We start from the raw sequence: 19,054 nt of genomic DNA on the forward strand, positions 1-19,054 counted from the left end.
ACACATAACTTCCTTTTAGTTGTTCTCTAAAACATGTGTAAACATAACCCGCAACTTGCAACACAGAGCTGAGCTTCACCTCTTCCCGTTGGAGGCCCTCCCCAAATTCTAAGGAAAGATCCAGCGGGCTGGCAGAGCAGTAGCCCTGGGGGGGAGACGGCGCGAGCTCGGAACAGCCGCGTCCGATTGGCCGAGAGCGGCAGCAACCCGGTGATTGGCGGGAGTGGAAGGAGGCGGGGCGTCTGGCACTACCATTTCTCTCGGTGGTACTTTCGCTTTGCTGCGCTGAGTTTGTGGCGAGACATAGTCGCACCCGGGTCGACGCCGGTCTAGACCCCGGAAAGAGCAGAGGAGACCCGGCGCGCCCGGGAGAGGCAGCACGGCCGCGCCCTCGCCTACCTCTGCCGGATCCGGAGCGCAGAGTGAGTGGGCGTGAGGTTTCGGGTGCCGGGGTGGGACGTTCCTGGACCGCAGTCGTCGGGCCCCAGTTGCCGGATACCCGGCGAGGGCGGGCTTTAAAGTGCTGACAGGTATATCCGTTATCCGGGGAAGAACGCGTATCCCAGGTGGTGTTTTCGGTGATGGCATGGTTGCCCCAGCCAGTTGTGCTCTGGTAGTAAAAAAAAAAAAAATGTCTTGTGAAATAGAATCCTGCGCCCCTCCCCCGCCGAAAATACTGCATTTACCCTCATTTTTCTCTCTTTTCCGCCCCTTCCACCAGAGTCATGTTTTCTTCTCTCCGCAGAAAGTTTTCATTTGCCGTGTGCCACCCCCAGAGAGCCGTTATACGCTCGCACCCTGTGCATGCAAACCCAGCAGTCTTGGCATCTGACGTGCTGTGTGTAGCTGCTGCTTGTGTTGAATCCCCAGCCCTTCGCTGGGGCACAAGGTGACAGGTTAGTAAAATGTTCACGGAAACGAATGAATATGTGACTTTGGAACTTAATTATATGTCTGTATTTAAGGATAAAAGAGCTTAATGTGCTCCTGGAATGTAAAAGTGATAATTAGTTCCTGCAGACCCCTAAATAATATAATTAGTCTTTAAAACAAATTCTGACTAGTACCAAAGAGTTTGGGGAAGGAAAAACAGGTGTGTGATTACGCTTTAAATGTTGTTTGTATAAGCTGGATAGTTTGTTTTTAATGGGATAGAAATAAGACGAGTCTCCAGCACAATCCAGTTTGCGGTTTAACGCAGGACTCAAACTTGTTGGACCATAATATGGTTTGCCCTTTACTTTCTAATTCAATCTGAAATCTACTAGATTTCAATTCAACAGACTACTATTGAGTACATAATATGTGCAGGACACTGTCCACAGTGCAGACGATGTTTAAAGAAAAGACAGTCCCAGCAACTCTGAAGCTTACATGCTGCAGGGGAGACATCATAGAGCTTTTTAAGGAAGACAGGGACTGATGCTCTAATAGGGATACAAAATGCAATGAGGCGCACGTTAATGAAAGCTTAATTGTTTCTGGGTGAGTCTCAGAGAGCTTATGGAAGAAGGTCTATTCGTACCTACCTTTGAATGCTGGTAGAATTTAGAGAGGCAGAATGTGGAAAAGCTGTTTTCAAGGGTGAGTGACAGCTGGAGCAGTGCAGAAAAAAAAGTAGGTAATTTGGTGACTGGGTTGCTTTGTTAATGGATGAAAATAGGGTCAGAGTGGAAATCAGCCTGGTAATGGGCAAACTGTAGCAATTTTGAACTAGAGAATGATGTGGTCAAAACCCATGTGCAGCAGAAAGCCAGATTGGGAAAGAGTGTTGGAGGCAAGGTGGTTGGAGGTCTTGGGACTGGAGAGGAAGAAGTCAGGTGACTGGGGGTTGGTCTTGCCACTCCCTGTGCTGGTAACAAGTTTTGTGAGAAGAGGGAATGGATTCTGGATTTGTTGGCATGGATTTATTGATCGCCTGCTTTGTGCCAGGTGCTGTATCTGTATTAGGTCGTTCAGTCTTAAACAGTCACCCTGTTGAGAGGGAAGTGAGTCACTTGAGGTCACTCACCTAAAAAGAGGTGTTGCAGTCCCTGCTGGTTGACACTCTGGCCAGCATATTTGCTTTAGGCATATCCTTATTAGACACCTAGTAGGGAGGGAGAGCGCCAAAGATTTAGTCTTCCACTCAGGTGAAATAAATTCAAAGTGAAAAATCAAATTGCTACAGCAAGTCTAGTAAAGGTGTGGACTTGGGTCCATTCGTACTGGTATTTGTGATGGTGACTAGCTTTGTAGCCTCACCACATCTTTACCTTCCTTTGGAAGGAGATTTGTGGAGTAGACATGACTTCATGCCTGCACAGGTATGCTTGCCAACAAGCATGCATACGCTTTTCCACGCTCTGCTTGAAAATCCAGACCTCTTCCTCAGGGCTGGTAGGACAAGATTCACATATATCTACTCTGAACGTTGTCAGCTGTGCGCTGATGTAAATCCTAATTTACGCTATGGTGAAGAGAGGCTTTTTATTTTCCTAATGGATGTTCGGACTTAAATCAGGTATTTTAATTTTTAATCTTCAGAACTGCTATGTAAAAGTTGACTTGCTGTTGTCCAAAGAAATAGTATTATTTTATCCTTTCAGATTACATTTAACAATGTTGTTTCAGTCTTTAAAAATTATTACTTAGGTTTAAGAATTTTTGTGCAGACTTATTGTTTGCAGTAGGCAAAGAGGAAAATATATCTCTTTTAAAAGATATATAACCTGGGAATTCCTTGGCGGTCCAGTAGCTAGGACTCTTCGATTCCACTGCAGGGTTCACGGTTTTGATCCCAGGTTGGGGAACTAAGATCCTGCATGCCGTGCAGTGTGGCCAAAAAAAAAAAAGAAGATATATATCAAAAATAATTCATTTTAATCACGTGAATCATAAAATATAAAACACCAATTTAAAATTCTTTGGGTTAAATTACAAATGTTCTATAATTTATAAGAGCAATTTCAGGGAGAGTTCTTACGATTTGTCCTAAAGCAAATCTAAGTAGTGTTTTCCATTGATTTATTTGATAAAAGTGCAGATTCATTTTAAAGGCGTATGAACACCTACTGTATGCCCAGCACTGTTCTGAAGATACAGCGGTGAACAACCCCCCCCCCACTCCCAAATCCTTCCCTTCATGCGGGGAAAACAGACACTAATCAAAATAAAAAAAATATGTGGTAGGTCAGATGGTGGTAAGTGCGATAGAGAAGAATACATCAGGAAGGAGGGATAGTGTTTTCCAAGGTGAGAGGTGGTGTCAATTTAAATAAGGTGGCCAGAAGAGGCTTCTTTGAGATGCTGGCATTTGAGCAAAGACCTGAAGATGCGTTTTTTGGAGAAGAAAAAAACTTTGACCCAAAACTCAATTAAAAAACAGGCTTTGAAACATAGGCACCATTTTAAAAGTATATTTCAAAGACAAATTATGTTTTTAATTAAGCAAGATATTTAGAAGAAGCACAATGCTAGACAGGCTTTTTTTGGAGCTGTGGGCTTCCATTTGTGATCTGTATTCTGTTTCCCTATAGGATGTCCCAGTGGTATGAGCTTCAGCAGCTTGACTCCAAATTCCTGGAGCAGGTTCACCAGCTCTATGACGACAGTTTTCCCATGGAAATCAGACAGTATCTGGCACAGTGGCTAGAAAAGCAAGACTGGTAAGGAAAACTCACTTGACAGAAGAAGGAGTTTTTCTACACTTTTAAAATAACTTGTTGATTAAGTGGCTTGGAACTACGTTGACTGGAAGATGAATCTCATCAGTAGCCATTGGGATTACCTGTTTCAGAAAAGAGTGTTGCCTTGAAAAATGGCATGTGTCTCTAGAAAGCTAAATGCATTAGTCATTAATTTTATGTATTTGTCGATTTAATTATACATCCTTCTAAATGCTTTGCACAAGTTAGATAATGCTGACACCAATTATTTCCAAGTTAGGATCCAGGTTATAGAAAGAAGTAAGTTAAAAGTAATAATTAAAGCCAAGTTTTGGTAGAACACTGATTAGAAGTATGAAGAAAGTAAAGAAAAATTAAGGAAATATCTCTTAAAACTGGTATATGTTCTATTTTACGATTTATTGTTTGCTCATTGCAAATATTTCAAATGTTATGAAAGTATTTGACGTAGAAAGTGAAGGCCCCTGTTGATTTTTTGCCTCCAGAGATAATCGCCATTAACAGTTTGGTGCACAGTCTTGGAGTGCTAGAATTTTTTTTTTTTTTTTTGCGGTACGCAGGCCTCCCACTGCTGTGGTCTCTCCCGTTGCGGAGCACAGGCTCCGGACGCGCAGGCTCAGCGGCCATGGCTCACGGGCCCAGCTGCTCCGCGGCATGTGGGATCCTCCTGGACCGGGGCACGAACCCGCATCCCCTGCATTGGCAGGCGGACTCTCAACCCCTGCGTCACCAGGGAAGCCCGAATTTTTCATGCTAATTGTATATAATAAAAACATTGTACAAACTGCTGCTAATAGCAATGGCAGTTTCAAAAGAAGGAAATAAAACCCAAGAAAACACTTTAAATTATTTTTAGTCATTTCAACATGGAAAGCAGTGTTTATTTTGTCGTTTTAAAGTAGTATCTAAACGAAATGTGTAAATTTTGTATCTCCTAGGGAGCATGCCGCCAATGATGTTTCATTTGCTACCATCCGTTTTCACGACCTCCTGTCGCAGCTGGATGATCAATACAGTCGCTTTTCTTTGGAGAATAATTTTTTGTTGCAGCATAACATAAGGAAAAGCAAGCGTAATCTTCAGGTATGACATGGTTTTTGCGTTTAAGTTGAAATGTTTCCATGTTTACGTAAGAATTTTTTTCATTCAGCAAATACTATTGAGCACAAACTCATTGGTATTTAGAAAAGTACAGACACTATAAATAAACTACCGTTATGTAGCTAATATTTTATAGCAGAAGTAAAATATCAATTCGTTTTGTAAACACATAAGGAGTATTCAGGCTGAAGGTTATCACTTAGACGTAAGTAATTCTGAGAGAAATTCAATGCTATGATCTTGTCTTATTAAAAGCCGTTGATTTTTTTTTTTTTTTTTTCTTGCGGTATGCGGACCTCTCACTGTTGTGGCCTCTCCCGTTGCGGAGCACAGGCTCCGGATGCGCAGGCTCAGCGGCCATGACTCATGGGCCCAGCCGCTCCGCGGCATGTAGGATCTTCCCGGACCGGGGCACGAACCCGTGTCCCCTGCATCGGCAGCAGACTCTCAACCACTGCGCCACCAGGGAAGCCCTACATAAGCTATTTCTGATAAAATCAAACTATTCTTTTTAAGAACTATGACAAAAGCTGCTTTAACTGTCCAATTAAGCGCAGGTACCTAAATTATTTCTTGATTAAAAAAACAAGTGGGGCTTCCCTGGTGGCGCAGTGGTTGAGAGTCCGCCTGCCGATGCAGGGGACACAGGTTCGTGCCCCCGTCCGGGAAGACCCCACATGCCGCGGAGCGGCTGGGCCCATGAGTCATGGCCGCTGAGCCTGCGCATCCGGAGCCTGTGCTCCGCAACGGGAGAGGCCACAACAGTGAGAGTCCCGCGTACCACAAAAAAAAAAAAAAAAAAGCTTATGTAGAACTTAATAAGTTCAGGATGAGCTTTCCTTTTCTTTTTTTTCCTTTAAAGCTGGTATTTATTTTATTGAACTCAGTAAGTACATAAAACTTAAAGACTCCACATTGTCATATATGCAGCTATTTCCTTTCACTACTAAAGATAATTAAAGTATAGTCACTGCCTTTGGAAATGTACCAACTCACTGCAGAGCATAAAAGTATATAATAAACTAGTACATGTTGGTTAAAGGGGAGATTGCATTCTTTTTTTTTTGAAGTTTTGAATTTTATTTATTTTTTTATACAGCAGGTTCTAATTAGTCATCAGTTTTATACACATCGGTGTATACATGTCAATCCCAATCACCCAGTTCATCACACCACCATCCCCACCCCCCCGCAGCTTTACCCCCTTGGTGTCCATACGTTTGTTCTCTACATCTGTGTCTCAACTTCTGCCCTGCAAACCGGTTCATCTGTACCATTTTTCTGGGTTCCACATGCATGCGTTAATATACGATATTTGTTTTTCTCTTTCTGACTTACTTCACTCTGTATGACAGTCTCTAGATTCATCCACATCTCTACAAATGACCCAATTTCGTTTCTTTTCCTGGCTGAGTGTTCCATTGTATATGTGTACCACATCTTCTTTATCCATTTGTCTGTCGATGGGCATTTAGGTTGCTTCCATGACCTGGCTATTGTAAATAGTGCTGCAATGAACATTGGGGTGCATGTGTCTTTTTGTAATATGGTTTTCTCTGGGTATGTGCCCAGTAGTGGGATTGCTGGATCATATGGTAATTCTATTTTTAGTTTTTTAAGGAACCTCCATACTGTTCTCCATAGTGACTGTATCAATTTGTATTCCCACCAACAGTGCAAGAGGGTTCCCTTTTCTCTACACCCTCTGTTGTTTGTAGATTTTCTGATGATGCCCATTCTAACTGGTATGAGGTAATACCTCATTGTAGTTTTGATTTGCATTTCTCTAATAATTAGTGATGTTGAGCAGCTTTTCATGTGTTTCTTGGCCATCTGTATGTCTCCTTTGGAGAAATGTCTATTTAGGTCTTCTGCCCATTTCTGGATTGGCTTGTTTATTTCTTTAATATTGAGCTGCGTGAGCTGTTTATATATTTTGGAGATTAATCCTTTGTCCGTTGATTCATTTGCAAATATTTTCTCCCATTCTGAGGGTTGTCTTTTCGTCTTGTTTATGGTTTCCTTTGCTGTGCAATAGCTTTTAAGTTTCATTAGGTCCCATTTGTTTATTTTTGTTTTTATTTCCATTACTCTAGGAGGTGAATCAAAAAAGATCTTGCTGTGATTTATGTCAAAGAGTGTTCTTCCTATGTTTTCCTCTAAGAGTTTTATAGTGTCCAGTCTTACATTTAGGTCTCGAATCCATTTTGAGTTTATTTTTGTGTATTGTGTTAGGGAGGGTTCTAATTTCACTCTTTTACATGTAACTGTCCAGTTTTCCCATCACCACTTATTGAAGAGACTGTCTTTTCTCCATTGTATATCCTTGCCTCCTTTGTCATAGATTAGTTGACCATAGGTGTGTGGGTTTATATCTGGGCTTTCTGTCCTGTTCTATTGATCTATATTTCTGTTTTTGTGCCAGTACCGTATTATCTTCATTACTGTAGCTTTGTAGTATAGTCTGAAGTCAGGGAGTCTGATTCCTCCAGCTCCGCTTTTTTCCCTCAAGACTGCTTTAGCTATTTGGGGTCTTTTGTGTCTCCATACAAATTTTAAGATTTTTTGTTCTAGTTCTGTAAAAAATGCCATTGGTAATTTGATAGGGATTGCATTGTATCTGTAGATTGCTTTGGGTAGTAGAGTCATTTTCACAATATTCTTCCAATCCAAGAACATGGAATATCTCTCCATCTGTTTGTATCATCTTTAATTTCTTTCATCAGTATCTTATAGTTTTCTGCATACAGGTCTTTTGTCTCCCTAGGTAGGTATATTCCTAGGTATTTTATTCTTTTTGCTGCAATGGTAAATGGGAGTGTTTCCTTCAGATTTTTCATCATTAGTGTATAGGAATGCAAGAGATTTCTGTGCATTAATTTTGTATCCTGCAACTTTACCAAATTAATTGATTAGCTCTAGTAGTTTTCTGGTGGCATCTTTACGATTCTTTATGTATAGTATCATGTCATTTGCAAACAGTGACAGTGTTACTTCTTCTTTTCCAATTTCTATTCCTTTTATTTCTTTTTCTCCTCTGATTGCTGTGGCTAGGGCTTCCAAAACTATGTTGAATAATAGCGGTGAGAGTGGACCTCCTTGTCTTGTTCCTGATCTTAGAGGAAATGCTTTCAGTTTTTCACCATTGAGAATGATGTTTGCTGTGTGTTTGTCATATATGGCCTTTATTATGTTGAGGTCGGTTTCCTCTATGCCCACTTTCTGGAGAGTTTGTTTTTTGTTTTTTGTTTTTTGCAGTACGTGGGCCTCTCACTGCCGTGGCCTCTCCCGTTGCGGAGCACAGGCTCCGGATGTGCAGGCTCAGCGGCCATGGCTCACGGGCCCAGCCGCTCCGTGGCATGTGGGATCTTCCCGGACTGGGGCACGAACCCGTGTCCCCTGCATCGGCAGGCGGACTCTCAACCACTGCGCCACCAGGGAAGCCCTGGAGAGTTTTTTATCATAAATCGGTGTTGAATTTTGTCAAAAGCTTTTTCTGCATCTATTGAGATCATCATATGGTTTTTATTCTTCAGTTTGTTAATATGGTGTATCACATTGATTGATTTGCATATATTTAAAAATCCTTACATCCCTGGGATAAATCCCACTTGATCATGGTGTATGATCCTTTTACTGTGCTGTTGGATTCTGTTTGCTAGTATTTTGTTGAGGATTTTTGCATCTATATTCATCAGTGATATTGGTCTGTAATTTTCTTTTTGTAGTATCTTTGTCTGGTTTTGGTATCAGGGTGATGGTGGCCTCATAGAATGAGTTTGGGAGTGTTCCTTCCTCTGCAGTTTTTTGGAAGAGTTTGAGAAGGATGGGTGTTAACTCTTGTCTAAATGTTTGATGGAATTCACCTGTGAAGCCATCTGGTCCTGGACTTTTGTTTGTTGGAAGATCTTTAATCACAGTTTCAACTTCATTACTTGTGATTGGTCTGTTCATATTTTCTATTTCTTCTTGGTTCAGTCTTGGAAGGTTATACCTTTCTAAGAATTTGTGCATTTCTTGCAGGTTATCCATTTTACTGGCATAGAGCTTGTAGTAGTCTCTTAGGATGCTGTGTATTTCGGCGGTGTCTGTTGTAACTTCTCCTTTTTCATTTCCAATTCTATTGATTTGAGTCCTCTCCCTCTTTTTCTTGATGAGTCTGGCTAATGGTTTATCAGTTTTGTTTACCTTCTCAAAGAACCAGCTTTTAGTTTTATTGATCTTTGCTATTGTTTTCTTTGTTTTATTTCATTTATTTCTGCTCTGATCTTAATGATTTCTTTCCTTCTGCTAACTATGGGTTTTGTTTGTTCTTCTTTCTCTAGTTCCTTTAGGTGTAAGGTTAGATTGTTTATTTGAGATGTTTGTTGTTTCTTGAGGTAGGCTTGTATAGCTATAAACTTACCTCTTAGAACTGCTTTTGCTGCATCCCATAGGTTTTGGATCATCATGTTTTCATTGTCATTTGTCTCTAGGTATTTTTTGATTTCCTCTTTGATTTCTTCAGTGATCTCTTGGTTATATAGTACCATACTGTTTAGCCTCCATGTGTTTGTATTTTTTACAGTTTTTTCACTGTAATTCATTTCTAATCTCATAACGTTGTGGTCAGAAAAGATGCTTGATATGATTTCAGTTTTCTTAAATTTAGTGAGGCTTGATTTGTGACCCAAGATGTGATCTATCCTGGAGAATGTTCCATGCACACTTGAGAACAAACTGTAATCTGCGGTTTTTGGATGGAATGTCCTATAAATATCAATTAAATCTATCTGGTCTGTTGTGTTATTTAAAGTTTCTGTTTCCTTATTTATTTTCATTTTGGATGATCTGTCCATTGGTGTAAGTGAGGTGTTAAAATCCCCCACTGTTATTGTGTTACTGTTGATTTCCTCTTTTATAGCTGTTAGCAGTTGCCTTATGTATTGAGGTGCTCCTATGTTGGGTGCATATATATTTATAATTGTTATATCTTCTTCTTGGATTGATCCTTTGATCATTTTGTAGTGTCCTTCCTTGTCTCTTGTAACATTCTTTATTTTAAAGTCTATTTTATCTGATATGAGTATTGCTACTCCAGCTTTCTTTTGATTTCCATTTGCATGGAATATCTTTTTCCATCCCCTCACTTGCAGTCTGTATGTGTCCCTAGGTCTGAAGTGGGTCTCTTGTAGACAGCATATATATGGGTCTTGTTTTTGTATCCATCCAGCGAGCCTGTCTTTTGGTTGGAGCATTTAATCCATTCACGTTTAAGGTAATTATCGATATGTATGTTCCTATGACCATTTTATGAATTGTTTTGGGTTTGTTTTGGTAGGTCCTTTTCTTCTGTTGTATCCCACTTAGAGAAGTTCCTTTAGCATTTGTTGTAGAGCTGGTTTGGTGGTGCTGAATTCTCTTAGCTTTTGTTTCTCTGTAAAACTTTTGATTTCTCCATTGAATCTGAATGAGATCCTTGCTGGGTAGAGTAATCTTGGTTGTAGGTTCTTCCCTTTCATCACTTTACGTATATCATGCCACTCCCTTCTGGCTTGTAGAGTTTCTGCTGAGAAATCAGCTGTTAACCTTATGGGAGTTCCCTCGTATGTTATTTGTTGTTTTTCCCTTGCTGCTTTCAATAATTTTTCTTTGTCTTTAATTTTTGCCAACTTGATTACTATGTGTCTCAGCATGTTTCTCCTTGGGTTTATCCTGTATGGGACTCTCTGCGCTTCCTGGACTTGGGTGGCTATTTCCTTTCCCATGTTAGGGAAGTTTTGGGCTATAATCTGTTCAAATGTTTTCTCTGGTCATTTCTCTCTCTCTTCTCCTTCTGGGACCCCTATAATGCGAATGTTGTTGCATTTAATGTTGTCCCAGAGGTCTCTCAGGCTGTCTTCATTTCTTTTCATTCTTTTTTCTTTATTCTGTTCTGCAGCAGTGAATTCCACCATTCTGTCTTCCAGGTCACTTATGCGTTCTTCTGCCTCAGTTATTCTCCTATTGATTCCTTCTGGTGTAGTTTTCATTTCAGTTATTGTATTGTTCCTCTCTGTTTGTTTGTTCTTTAATTCTTCTAGATCTTTGTTGAATATTTCTTGCATCTTCTCAATCTTTGCCTCCATTCTTTTTCCGAGGTCCTGGATCATCTTCACTATCATTATTCTGAATTCTTTTTCTGGAAGGTTGCCTATCTCCATTTCATTTAGTTGTTTTTCTGGGGTTTTATCTTGTTCCTTCATCTGGTACATAGCCCTCTGCCTTTTCATCTTGTCTATCTTTCTGTGAATGTGGTTTTTGTTCCATAGGCTGCAGGATTGTAGTTCTTCCTGCTTCTGCTGTCTGCCCTCTGGTGGATGAGCCATCTAAGAGGCTTGTGTAAGTTTCCTGATGGGAGGGACTGGTGGTGGGCAGAGCTGACTAGGGTGAGGTTTCTTAATGGATATGAACAAACTCATTTCAATGTATAATACACAATGGTTTAAACATTCTGAAATTTAATTTATTTTTATTCTAACAACCCATTGTCTAGGATAATTTTCAGGAAGACCCAATACAGATGTCTATGATCATCTGTAACTGTCTGAAGGAGGAAAGAAAGATCTTGGAAAATGCCCAGAGATTCAATCAGGTACTTTTTTCCTAATTGAACACAAAGGATAATAAAGAAATAAAAACTCATTCATTCATCCAGCATGTACTACTGAGGCCCTGTTTCAGGGCAATGGTGACTGGCCCTCTGATTTTTTAGCCCCAAGAAGTGGGGGAAAACAGATGTAGAGATTTTGAAAGGACCCCAATCTAATGGAAGTCATCCTAGTGAGGGAGGGAGACAACACAAAACAAAATCTTTTCAGATAGTGATTGTTGCTATGAAGATAGTAAAGCAGGATACTGTGTGGACAGTAGTGGAGTGTCAGGTTGTTTCTTTAGATCAGGGTCAGGGACACCTCTGGGGTGCTGGGGCAGGAAAGGAAGCAGAAGACAGTGGGCTCTTGCAGCAGACTGAAGGAGCGGAGGGGAAGTACCTGAGGTAGAGGTGCAGTCAGTGGAGGTGGGAAGAAGTGGACAGATTCCGTTATGCTGTGGATGTGGTACCAGTAGGGCTTATACTGAAGGATCAGATGTGAGAGTGAGAAGGAGCCAAGAGTAGAGGGTGAGTCTGATTTGTGACTTGCGTTTCTTAGAGATACTGTTTACTGAGCTGGGGAAGACAGGGAAGGGACAGGAGTAAGGCTTTTGCAGGGCACAATAGTTTTTGGAGAAGAATGGGTTGATGGGAAAATCAGCAGCTTTGTTTTCAATAGGACCGAGATACCTATTAGATATCTGAGACAACCAAACAGTGAATGAGTCAGAGTTATACTAGTACCAAGGCTTTTTTATCATGACTTTACTAATCCTAATACAGACCGTCCTGGTGATTAGGGTTCAGCAGTTTTTTGAAGTTGCCATGGCATTGATTCATGCCTTTCATTGATGGGGTGGTGGGAGCTACCCAGCAGGCAGACGGTTGTGAAACCACTACGGTATGAGTTACTCTGGCTGAGACCATTCCAGTATGACAGGGAAAAGGCCAGAGTACTCAGTGGAATGCGTCCTATGTGCATTTCTCTAACGAATAGCTAACAAAGTGTGCTGTGAGATTGGGAGGTGGGGGGTGGAGAAAGAATTTAAGTAGTGGCACTGAATGCCATTTTCCGTGCACTTTCTGAGCATTTGCCCCAGTCCTTGTGAATCTGCTGCTTCCCTGGGCATTTAGTTCCTGTCTCCCTGTCACGCTGAAAGCACCTTGCTGCACTGAGCACTTAAAGATACATATTATTTGTTCTAAACTCAGACTGGCTAGTTCATCCTGGACCCAGCCTAGCGAGCAAAGGTGTCTGTCAGGAGGAAAAGCTGGCTGCATTGGCTCCTCTGAGAGGGGTGTGCCTTCTTCAGTATGGCATGCACCTGGGAGACTTTCAGCAGGAAATTTTGACTATCCTGTGGGATTTTCATCTTACCAGCATTATGCAAGGGGCTGCTCCTGTATCTCAGATAGACTTGGGAGGACAGTCAAGAGCAGAGATGGGCAGAAGAGTGAACTGTCCACCTTGCTACCTAAGCATTTCTCTCCTCATTTGGCCCGGAGTCAGTACTGGGAGGCACAGGAGGTGATTTCTGCTCTCCCAGATCAGCCCCATCTCCTGCGGGTGCTTTGGTCTCAAAGGCATGTCAGCTTTTGACCTCCTTTTAAAAATGTGAAGTTCCTGGGGAGAGGTTCATTTTAAGCCTCTCAGAGGGCACCTGACTTATCGGTGAACCCCTGGAACGAGGTTAGTGGACTGCCCAGCTGCAAGCAAGAGAAAGAAGACCTTCCTGGGATTTGAGGGAAGGTCCTGGATGTCTGGGGGTATCGAAAAGATGCTGAAAAGGATGACAAAATCGAACACTCATCCCTGATTTTTAAAAATTCAATAAACTAGGAGCTGATGGATACCTCCTTAACATTAAAATATACATCTCCTGCTTCTAAAACAGTATCTTACTTCACGGACAAAACATCAGTAAGTCAGAACCACGGCAAGGATGTCCACTGTTTCCACTGCTGCTTAGCATTGTATTAGTGGTATTGCAGTTGACAAGAGGAAGCCATTAGAAGCATAAGAATTAAAAACGACATCATAAATATATCGGCTTTCCCTCAGTTAATTCATAATTTTAATGTGATCCCGATAAAAATAACAAATTGTTTTCTGGCTGTCAAGGATGAAGACTAACTCTACCCACTGCATCTGGGATGGTATTCATTATTACTTTATAGGAGCAGATATTCATTGAAGTCCTTAATGGCAGTACTGTTCAATTTTTTAATGTTTTTTAAAAATTAATTTTTATTTAAATATAGTTGATTTACAATGTGTTAGTTTAAGTGTTCAAGTGTACAGCAAAGTGATTCAGTTATGTACACACACACACACACGCACACACACACTTACTTTTTTAGATTCTTCTCCATTATAGGTTATTACAAGGTATTGAGTATAATTCCCTGTGTTATACATTTAGGTACTTGCTTGTTATCTGTTTTAAATATAGTTATATATGTTAATCCCATACTCCTAATTTACCCCTCCCCCGACCTTTCCCCTTTGGTAACCATAAATTTGCTTTCTATGTCTGTGAGTCTATTTCTGTTTTGTAAATAAGTTCATTTGCATCATTATTTTAGATTCTACATACAAGCGATATCATATGATATTTGTCTTTTTCTGTACTGTTCAATTTTGATATACCTCTGCATTATCTGGAATCTTGTCAAAATGGGGTTTCTGATTCAGTAATCAGATTAGGACCTGAAATTCTGCATTTCCGACAAGCTCCCGGGTGGTAAGATGCTGCTTGTCTGGGGACCACACTGAATTGCATGGCTTTGAGACAAATGAGTACAGGGCTAATAAGAATAATGTTGTCTACAGAATTTGAGAAACTAAAATAACTTCCTGTGTGGTCCCATGCAACTGTATGAACTAATGGAAAATTCCAGAAATACTATTTATTTTAGGCATGAACTGAACCTGGTCTTTCTGTAGGCTTGTTAACAGTTCGCCAGTATTTTCCGGGGCCTTGGGAACTGAGCTTTTCTTGTGCACACTCATGTGGGAGGCCTGCAGGAGGTTTTGGAAGGTCCGGGAGTTAGGTGGGGCACGGGGTAGACTTGACTTTGGAGCATAACCAGCAGGTAAATAGGACAGAGGAAGTAATGGCTGTTAACTGTGTACCTTCCATTACAGGCTCAGGCAGGGAATATTCAGACCACTGTAATGTTAGACAAACAGCAGGAGCTTGACAGCAGAGTCAGAAATGTGAAGGACAAAGTTATGGTGAGTATTTAGTAAATGTATACATCTTCTTTGTAACTTTTTGTAGAGGAAAAAAGGTTTCAATTGCTCTAGTGTAAGCATTGTGACTGATTTCAGGCTTTTAAGTAGTTGAGAAGAAAAGTTTCGCTCAAGTTCGAAACCCTAAGTAAACAAATTGGTGAAACCAATGAGCAGATAGACATTTTTGGCCCCTGTTACAACTTGCAAACATTGAGCTTATCTTTTCCTTCCTTGCAAGATTGTGCAGTAACTGTTGACTTTGCCCTATCACCCAGTAAACTAGTTGTTGCTGCTCTAAATAGCCCTTTATGTCTGTACCTTTCAAATGGGGGTGTGTCTGGGGTTACATAGAGTCCTAGGATAAACATGGTCTTCCTCAAGCACCTGTTTTATTCTAAGACTTGGAAGGGGAACAAAAACATCTCAAACAAGGAAATTCTGATGTATTTCTGATTAGAATAAAATATCCACAATAACTTTAAGATAAAACTTCCCAGACATTTATGGAGGTGGTGCCCTTGGTGGTATGTGTTCACTCCCTTCCACTGTGGGTGCTGTTTGGGGGAAAGGGTGAGGAGTCCAGCCTTGCCCTGGGCCCGTATCTGTGGAAACGGCCTTTCTGCTGAGGGGCCGGCTCTCCTGTGGGCCTCTGGGTCACACCAGCGCGGCCTTGACTTTGTGCTTCAGACGGCATGTTGCCAGACTCCAGGTCTACTTCATTAAAGTAGACATCAAGTGGCCCAGTCCAGAAATAGCTATATATTTTCTTTCATAAAAAGGTTATTATATACTAGCTAAGGAGATATAAATTATTTCATACGTGTGATTAGGATTTTGCAAGTCTAATCCATCTTTGAGGGAGCAGGATTGCATCCATGGTTTTCTGGGTCCTATAGTACCAGTAATCTGTCTCCTAAAGTCTTTGTCCTAAGTATGGTGGAAAACTTGTTTCTGTCTTTACTTGTAGTGTATAGAGCATGAAATCAAGACCCTAGAAGATTTACAGGATGAATATGACTTTAAATGTAAAACCTTGCAGAACAGAGGTAAGAGTTAACATTTAAAGCAGTGTCCATTGCCTGTAATTTTTTCTACCTACACTAGATAACAAAGGCAGATACTCCTTCATATTTTCCAAACATTTTAAGACTCTGAATTGCTAGTCTTGGCTTCTTGGTGACCCAGGCCAGGGTTTTTCAACCTCAGTACTATTGACATTTTGGGGCCGATAACTGTTTGGGGGGTTGTCCTGTGCATTGTAGGATGTTTAGCAGCATCCGTGACTTCTGCCCACCAGGTGGCAGTAGAACTATCCCCGGTGGTGGTCCCCAGTGGTGACAACCAAAACTGTCTCCAAACATTGCCAAACGATCCCTGGGGGGCAAAATCGCCCCCAGTTAATACATCCTGGTTACGTGCTATTCACTCTACTTACTGTGCCTAGCCCACTGATGGACATAGACGGATATGTGTGTGGAGTTCCCCTGCCCTAATAACTGAAGTTCCTCCAAATATTCCAGCTCCATTTGTATACTCCACAGGGGAAGTTCAGCATTTTTCACATGTTTTAAAGCAGTTTCGCTCGGATTTTGTTGTTGTTGCTCGTTTTTAAAGATGACAGGACGTCACTGAAAATAATCCAGAAGTGTGCATTGTGTAGAACAAGCAGGGTGCTGCTGGAACCCTAGCAATCATTTGGAGGATACCATGATAGAATGGAGAGATTATTAGTAAGAATTTGAATAAAAGTATGAGAGAAAGAAACCTCAATTACAGTTTCCTAATTGTCTGCTTCAAGCCACAGAGATGCTTTGTATCAATTATTTTTTAACTGAGGTTGTGAATTTTGTCACTTATATTCATTTAGGTAATATTCTGACAGTGCCTTAAGAACCAGACAGTACTGTTTCCCGTTTATGTGAGTCATTGTAAACAAGGACTTTGTTTCAGTGTATCCGGTTTTTGTACTTAGGCCATTTTTACCGTTTTGTTCAACAATGATTGAAGAAAAACCAAGCTTTGACGTATCTCCAGATAGTGTTTGGATCGTATTTTTCCTAAATGGATGTAAATCTTGGCTTCAGTTGGTTTTGTCTTCTTTTATATTTATATTTATCTGCTGTCTCTCCCAATTCACAGAACATGAAACCAATGGTGTGGCAAAGAATGATCAGAAACAGGAACAGATGTTACTCCAGAAGATGTATTTAATGCTTGACAATAAGAGAAAGGTAGTGATTCACTTTCCAGAATAACATGTCGCTTTTGTCACAGACTGTAAATAATGGACTTGAAGTTTGGAATAGAGGCAAAATTATTTTTATAACCATTTCACTTAGAGCAACCCAGTTGAGATGAAAGAATAAAATTCAGTGATTAAAGATGAGTTTATTTCGCTTTGTCTCTTTCTCTCCCTTTAGGAAGTAGTTCACAAAATAATAGAGTTGTTGAATGCCACCGAACTTACCCAGAAAGCCCTGATTAATGATGAACTTGTGGAATGGAAGCGAAGACAGCAGAGTGCCTGTATCGGGGGACCCCCCAATGCTTGCCTTGATCAGCTGCAGAACTGGTAAGATTCTCCGAAGCAGAACACTGGCAGCTGACTGGCTAACCATATAAACTCGTAAAGTGCACGTTCCAGCTGTGTTAGTTGAATGGACTCTGTCAAACCTTTGGTTTAGAGTTTGATGTAGTCCAACTGCTTCTTGCCCTGGAAACACTTGAAAAGCACAGTGTTAATCACACCTGTGGCCACGTTCAGCCACATTCTGCATGGTTTGGAGGACTCCTCTCCCTGCTGTATGTGTACCGTGGGACATGTCATTTGTGCCAACACACCAGTGACATGGTCATCACACAACACAGTTAACAACTTGAGTCCCAAGGTTTTAAAAACAAAAGGGCATTTTACAGGCTTATGTGAAATAATAGTTTGTGGGCCATACATTTCAGGCATCCGTCTAGTAAATACTTATGAAATGCTGTATGCCAGGCACTGGGCTAGGACCTGGGACACAAGGTGAATGATTCTTGGTCGTTGCCAGTAAGGAGCTCTCAGTGTGGAGGCGGGAGATGGGCGTGGTAATAACTGTTCAGTGAAAGGTTGCCAGGGCTCCAACGGAGACCGTCCAGAGTTCATGGAGGATGAAGGAAGGAGTCACCAGGAAAGATTAATGAGACAAAGTGGTCTTGCACGGATTCGAGAGTGAATAGGAAAACTTCATGTAGACCAGGAAGGAGAAGAGTGTGGACGGGGCAGAGGGGAGGGGAGGCTGGCGTGAGCTGGGGCCCGCAGTTCTCATGTTGGATGGCTAGAGAGTCGGGTGCCAGAGAGGGAAGGAAGAAAGTGGAGCTGGCAAGAGGCTGGAGCCTGGTCACGGAGGTTCCCATACTGTGCTGGGAACTCCGGGATTTTACCCAGTGGATACTGGTGAGCCGGGCAGGCCTTTTATTTAAGTGGAGGTTCATTTCTCTGATTTTTTATTTAGGTCACTCTGGCTGAAGCCTGAGGATAGAATAGAGACAGAAAGGCCAGTTGGTCTGCTCTGAGTTTATTAGCGTAGTCCAGGGGAGGGCTGACAGAACTGAGCAGAGGGGATGGAAGCAGTAGAATCAGTGGGTAGGAGCGGGGGGTGGCCTGGAACAGTTCTGAAGGGCCCAAGGACCAGAGACCTCATGAGATTACTTTCTGGATTGCTGTTTTTAAAAATTCACAATAGTCAGCCATTTATTTTTATTCTGTGAGTTGCCATTCCATATCCCAGTTTTTTGTGGATAGGAATGGAGCTCCCCGGCCCAGTGTGTCCCCGTGAGCCTTGTGAGATGCTGACCTCCGAGCCCCCCGCTGTCTGGGGCCCCCATGGTCACCTTAGGCCACAAGGAGCCTCCTGCAGAGATGTGAACACCCCTCAGGACCCCCAGCTGTGCGGTACAAGGATTGTTGGCATTTTCCTGTGTGTCGTGGCCTGAACGAGGTTGGGAATCACCGGGTTAGAATCCCTCTGGAACTCACCCACCCACCGTTCCCCTGCCTCTCATTTCATGGCCATGGGCTGTGCTCCTGGTGCTTCGAACTGGATTCAAGGAATGGAAACACCGAGTGAAGGAGATGTTTCTCACTGGGGCACAGAGGTTCTTCTGTCATTCCTCCAGGCCAGTAAAATGAACTTCCACAGCCTGACGCGGCTCGGAGGCTGCATCGCCTTTGGTGGTTTCCTGTCAGGACGGAGGAACCTGAAAGCAGTCACTAGGTTTTCTCCTTAGTTTATGCATATATTTTGAGTGTCTAGGTTGCGCACATTGCCTTCTCCTTTCAGTTCAGTGACACAGTCACCTCTGTTCCCTCGTCTCCTCCTAACCCGGCCTGCATCCCCTCTTGGCCTTGCTTCCTCAGCGTCCAGGCTGCTCTCTTGCTCCTCTCTGCACAGTGTCACT

At 41.9% G+C, this 19,054-nt stretch overlaps 1 protein-coding gene across 2 annotated transcripts in view; it reads left to right on the forward strand.

The window, feature by feature from the left end:
- Positions 1-277: 277 nt before the first annotated feature.
- STAT1 (signal transducer and activator of transcription 1) overlaps positions 278-19,054 on the forward strand; it is a 42,333-nt gene continuing 23,556 nt past the window's right edge. Inside the window, exons 1-9 of one of the 2 annotated variants that reach the window (XM_060016394.1) lie at positions 278-422; positions 746-896; positions 3,519-3,647; positions 4,607-4,751; positions 11,284-11,382; positions 14,528-14,617; positions 15,585-15,663; positions 16,757-16,848; positions 17,038-17,189. In XM_060016394.1, coding sequence (XP_059872377.1) covers positions 3,520-3,647; positions 4,607-4,751; positions 11,284-11,382; positions 14,528-14,617; positions 15,585-15,663; positions 16,757-16,848; positions 17,038-17,189 — 785 coding nt within the window. In that variant the 5' untranslated portion in view covers positions 278-422; positions 746-896; position 3,519. The remainder of the gene's footprint in view (positions 423-745; positions 897-3,518; positions 3,648-4,606; positions 4,752-11,283; positions 11,383-14,527; positions 14,618-15,584; positions 15,664-16,756; positions 16,849-17,037; positions 17,190-19,054) is intronic. The other variant, XM_060016395.1, reaches the window with a different exon arrangement.

The sequence above is a fragment of the Delphinus delphis genome, chromosome 7 (genome assembly GCF_949987515.2).
Source record: "Delphinus delphis chromosome 7, mDelDel1.2, whole genome shotgun sequence".
Lineage (NCBI taxonomy): Eukaryota > Metazoa > Chordata > Mammalia > Artiodactyla > Delphinidae > Delphinus > Delphinus delphis.